The 5,170-nt window shown below is 33.8% G+C and overlaps 2 protein-coding genes across 2 annotated transcripts; both read right to left on the reverse strand.

Moving 5' to 3' along the window:
* Positions 1-711: 711 nt before the first annotated feature.
* On the reverse strand, positions 712-1,901 carry LOC129317095 (MDIS1-interacting receptor like kinase 2-like). Its single transcript, XM_054961430.1, has 2 exons — positions 1,270-1,901; positions 712-1,173 (listed from the first exon to the last, which is right to left on the reverse strand). Exons 1-2 carry the CDS (start codon positions 1,898-1,900, stop codon positions 818-820), a joined length of 987 nt encoding a protein of 328 aa, XP_054817405.1. The 5' UTR covers position 1,901; the 3' UTR covers positions 712-817.
* Positions 1,902-1,946: 45 nt separating this feature from the next.
* Positions 1,947-4,116, reverse strand: LOC129317263 (probable leucine-rich repeat receptor-like protein kinase At1g35710). The gene is made up of 2 exons (XM_054961626.1): positions 2,043-4,116; positions 1,947-1,960 (listed from the first exon to the last, which is right to left on the reverse strand). Exons 1-2 carry the CDS (start codon positions 4,114-4,116, stop codon positions 1,947-1,949), a joined length of 2,088 nt encoding a protein of 695 aa, XP_054817601.1.
* Positions 4,117-5,170: the final 1,054 nt, after the last annotated feature.

Here is a 5,170-nt window from a genome sequence, read left to right on the forward strand (position 1 = left end):
ACATATTTTTGGTGGCAATCTAAAAATGGACTTTTGACAACAACATTTAAAAGTTGTTGCTACAAATCTATTTTTGGTGATGACTTATAATGATGACATTATATTACCATCAAAAGTAAACTTTTGAAGATGAGATTTAATTTTTATAGTTAAAAGTCTTTTTTTAGTCGTAGCTAAAAATCATTACTAAAAGTCTTTTTTTAAGTGAAAATTCATGCATGGTGCCTCAATTCACAATTTCAAATATAACCATATCAACAAAGATAAATAATATGCACGATTCAATTATGTATTAATATTATAGATTGAATAATTAATTATATTAATGTTTAATTTTAATATATATTGAACTATTTGTATACTTTTTTCAACATATCAAACTTTATATTATTCAACATATATTTAATATTTTTATCACATACATTTTTATGTCAATGAACGCAATCACTTATCAACAAGTATTGACTTTTCTTATATAAATTCAATCAGAATCTCTAAAGGATCAGGAAAGTTTGATCGATAGCAATCGTTTCTTAAATCTTTAAACTTACTATTTTTATAAAACAATTATCATAAAGTTACATAAAAGATAAATAATTAAATTTAAACTATTAAGACCTGACATGCACAATTCAAAACTGTACTGTATATATTATGACATTTTTTTATAAAGTAATTTTTTTGTTTTTTTATTTGAATTATAAATTGTGTTCAAGCATACGACAGAGAGATATATATTACAAGAATCACAAAAACATCAAAACATAAAAGAAAACATTTGCAATGATAATTGCACATGAAACAAAACATATGAAGTTTAAACTCTCATCAGTTGTCGGAGTGTGATGTTGTCAAACTGGTTCACAGAATAAGGGCTTGGCCTTGTAAGTTCTGAAGATACTTGTTCTATGGTTGGACGGCATCGTGGATTTTCATTCAAGCATGCAAGTGCTATTTTTGCAATCAACATTACCTCCTTAACAACTAGATTTGACGGTGGCGGAAGTCGCTGGTCCAATATATACTTAAAGGGTGTAAAATCATAAGATGTTGGAATCTCTGTCATAGGACAAATAAACTCACCAGGATGCTTTCCCATTAGGATTTCCAATGTAAGGACTCCAAAGCTATAAACATCACATTTCTCATTTGCTTGCATTGTTAAAGCAATCTCTACAAGAAGCACGTTAGCCTATGAGAATAGTTGTGCTGCACTAGATAGAATAATAACAACTTAAAATTTCTTTCACTGTAAAGAAAAGGCCTAACCTGGAGCAGCATAGCCAAATGTGCCAATAAATGAGGTCATGCTGCTTGCATCAAGTTTTAGAAACTTAGCTATTCCAAAGTCAATAATGTGAGCTTCTTGATATTCTGAATCTAAGAGAATATTCTTGCTCGATATGTCACGATGAATTATGGGACATGAGAGACCATGATGCATGTGGAATAATCCGGAAGCCACACCTCTAACAATGTTCAACCTCCTATTCCAATCAAGTGCAGCTGCTTGATTATCATTTTTTAGATTCTTTTCCAAGCTACCACCTTCTAAGAACTCATAAACCAAGTAGAAGAGTCGTGAATTTGAATAGAACCCAAATAACTTCACAATGTTACGGTGTTTGATTTCTGTCAATGCTTGAATTTCTCTTGAAAATGCTTTGAAGTTGGAGAAATCTCTATCACTATCAGGATGAAGTTTCTTCACAGCAAAAAATTGACCAGCGAGTAACTCAGCCTTATAAACACTTCCTTGTCCTCCCATCCCGATGAGATATTTGTCATTAAAACCCTCTGTTGCCACAACAACCTTTTCATGAACAACTTCCCTATCAAAACACCATAAGGAGAACAGATTTTGAGCTAGAGCTTCTCTATCATGGTTTTTTATCTTCATTGAATTTGACTTCTCAGAATGCAAGAAGCTCCAACTACTACAAGAATTAGAATTCCCAAACTAGAGAATGGTAGTATTAATATTTTGGGATTTTTGCTCTCATGACCATATGAGTAATTGACTTTATCGCAATATTTTATACCTGTGACATTACCACACAAACCAATGTTATTTCTTAATTCCTCAAATGTAATGTTTTGAAAGGCAGGAATGTTTGGTAGAGGGCCCTCTAATTGGTTGTATGATATGTCAATGGTTGTTAAGCTTGTCATGGTACCAAAACTAGAAGGAAAGGTGCCAGAGAGATTATTATGTGAGAGGTTCAAAGTTTCCAGCATCTTTAATGTTCCAAGTGTTGCTGGTATTGTTCTCTTCAACATATTCTCACTAAGGTGAAGTTCGTGGAGAGCATTTAATTGACCAAACTCCAACGGAATGCTTTCTTCAAACTTATTTTTGCTTAAGTCTAAGAACCATAACCTGTTTAATGATCCAAGTTCTCTAGGGATTGGGCCAATGAAATTATTTCCTGCCAACTCCAATTGTTCAAGCTGATTCATTGATCCTATTTCTATTGGAATCTTTCCAGAAAATTGATTGTTGCTCAAAGAAAGTCTTGTCAATGAGATCATATTTCCCAATTTTTTTGGAATTTCTCCAGACAACCTATTTGAAGAGAGGTTGAGTGCCCCAAGATTGGCCACGTCTCCTAGTTCTGGGGGTATACTACCGGAAAGGTTGTTGTTGGTAATACTTAGTGTCTTGAGATTATGACACTTTCCCCAAAATGATGAAATGTGACCATAAAAGTTATTCCCACTTAAATTGATGTATATCATATTTGGGTATACACCAAAATCACTTGTTATGTTTCCAACCAGTTGGTTATCATCAAGTTTGAGTCTTATAAGGCTGGAACAATTTTTCAGGGTTCTTGGAACAGTGCCAGTGAATTTGTTCGTAGAAGCAATGAAATATTGAAGGGATCCACCAAGGCAAATCTGTTGCGGCAAATGGCCAATGAAACTATTCTCAAATACTAAGAACATCTGGATATTGGTAAGGTTATTGATCTCTATTGGAATAGTCCCATTAAGCTTGTTCGTTCTTAAACCTAGCACTGTGAGCTTTGTGAGATTTCCTATGGTGGTGGGGATAGTTCCGGACAAAATGTTACATCCAAGGAGGAGGTTTTCTAAGTTAACCAAGTTTCCTAAAGAAGATGGAATTGATCCCCAAAGTTTATTGTCCCACAAGCTCAAGTAAATTAGACGTGTAAGGTTTCCAACAGACGATGGTATTCGCTCAATTAAGTTGTTCTCTGACAAATCCAAAACAATGAGAGAATTGAGATTCCCAAATTCATAAAGAATGGAACCTGACAATCTATTTTGACCGAGGTAAAGGTGTTCGAGTTTGGTCAAATTTCCTATTGTAGATGGAATAGGTCCAGAAAGATTGTTAATCCTGAGGGAGAGGCTTTGTAAATTGACCAGGTCTCCCAAAGAGGATGGGATTAATCCCGAAAGTCTGTTGGCCCCCAAGTTTAACAAAGTGAGATTTGTGAAGTTTCCAATGAAGAGTGGTATTGGCCCATACAAGTTGTTTCTCGACAACTCAAATAAGGTGAGAGAATAGAGATTCCAAAATTCAAAAGGAATGGGACCAGACAAATGATTTGTGTGAAGGGACAATATTTTCAAATTCCTCAAGTTTCCAATTTCTTTGGGAATACGCCCAGTGAGATTATTCGCCCCAATTCCAAGCTCATTTAGAGTAGTCAATGCCCCTATTTCTGGAGGGATGAAAAAACTCAAGAAATTGTGATCCATACACATTGTAAAAATATTCGGCAAGTTACCAATTTGGCTGGGAATAGTTCCATAAAACTCATTGCCACTGATATCCAAAACGTGGAGTTTAGGGAAAGATGAGAAGTTGAGACTGTGAAGTGTACCTTGTATTCCCATACTTGTGAGATTTATGGTGGAGATAGACTTGGATTCATCACAAACAATTCCTGTCCAGTGACTGCAAGGATCATTGCCATTCCAAGAAGACAAGATGGCTTGGCTTTGCTTTGCAAGGCTGGCTTTCCACTTTAACAGAGCATTTGCTCCCTCAGTAGCAGCAAGGGATGTTGACAACATGGCTGAGACACAGAAGAAGACTGCAAGTGAAAAAGTGAAATGGACCTTTTGGGAGTCAGATGCCATGATTCCAAGATGGAGAATGAGTGAGTGAGTGCAAATGGAGCGTATTGGAGGTGTTTTTATTAGGGGGGAAAAAGATACGTACGCGCTAATCCAAAGAGGACATATTCAACGATTATAAAAAGTAATTATATATTGTAGAAAGTAGAAACAAAAAATGACAGCGAAAACTAAAATAGTAGTTGTGAACAAAAATAAGATTATAATTGTTTCGTTCAATTTTAGAGGGAATTTGAATTGGTTTGGGTAAAATTAAAATGAAAATAGTGTTGATTTAAATCTATCAAAAAAAAAAAAACGTTGAAATTTCAATATATTTAGATTTTAACTCTAAAAATAGTTTGAACTTGTATATCGATTTCAAACAAGAGGAAGCTAGCAAAAAACAAAAACGAGGGGTTAATATGTAATTTTAACCCTGAACTATAGGCTCAGGGATAATTTAAACCTTAAATTTTAAAAAAGTATATTATGAATTCTAAATAATTAAAGTTGGGGTAATTTTGTCTCTACTTTTAGCTTTCAACCAACCCCAATCAAATTTATTTAAAAAAAAATTATACTTTAAACGTCAATTTGATGGATGGTTGTTGAAACTTAACTATAAGAATGAAATTATCTTAATTTTAATTTTTTAGAGTTTAAAATACAATTTTTTAAAGTTTAGAGTTAAATCGCTCCTGATTCTATAGTTTAGAGTTCAAATTACATATTAATCCCACAAATAAAAGAGGAAAAACTAATAAAACTTGTGATTGGCGGGTTTAACCAGTCCAACTAATTTTTTTCCCCCTCAATCGTCTGAGAAAACAAACTACGTACTGCGCCAAGGTTGCTGTAGATGATTGGCCATTGCACACCCTCTGATGCCTCTCAATAATACGACAAAAACCACACTTCTCAGTAATACACTTTTTCAAACACACAGTATTTTACATTTTTTTTAAAATAATAATAATTTAAGTTATACACAGTTATATGCCAGTTCTCCCTGCGATGGACTTTATGTTATAGTCTATACGATGAAACACAACGTTAGCTTCCCCATTTTTTTTTT

The sequence above is a fragment of the Prosopis cineraria genome, unplaced genomic scaffold, assembly GCF_029017545.1.
Source record: "Prosopis cineraria cultivar Desert tree isolate PC_DT_omini unplaced genomic scaffold, ASM2901754v1 PC8, whole genome shotgun sequence".
Lineage (NCBI taxonomy): Eukaryota > Viridiplantae > Streptophyta > Magnoliopsida > Fabales > Fabaceae > Prosopis > Prosopis cineraria.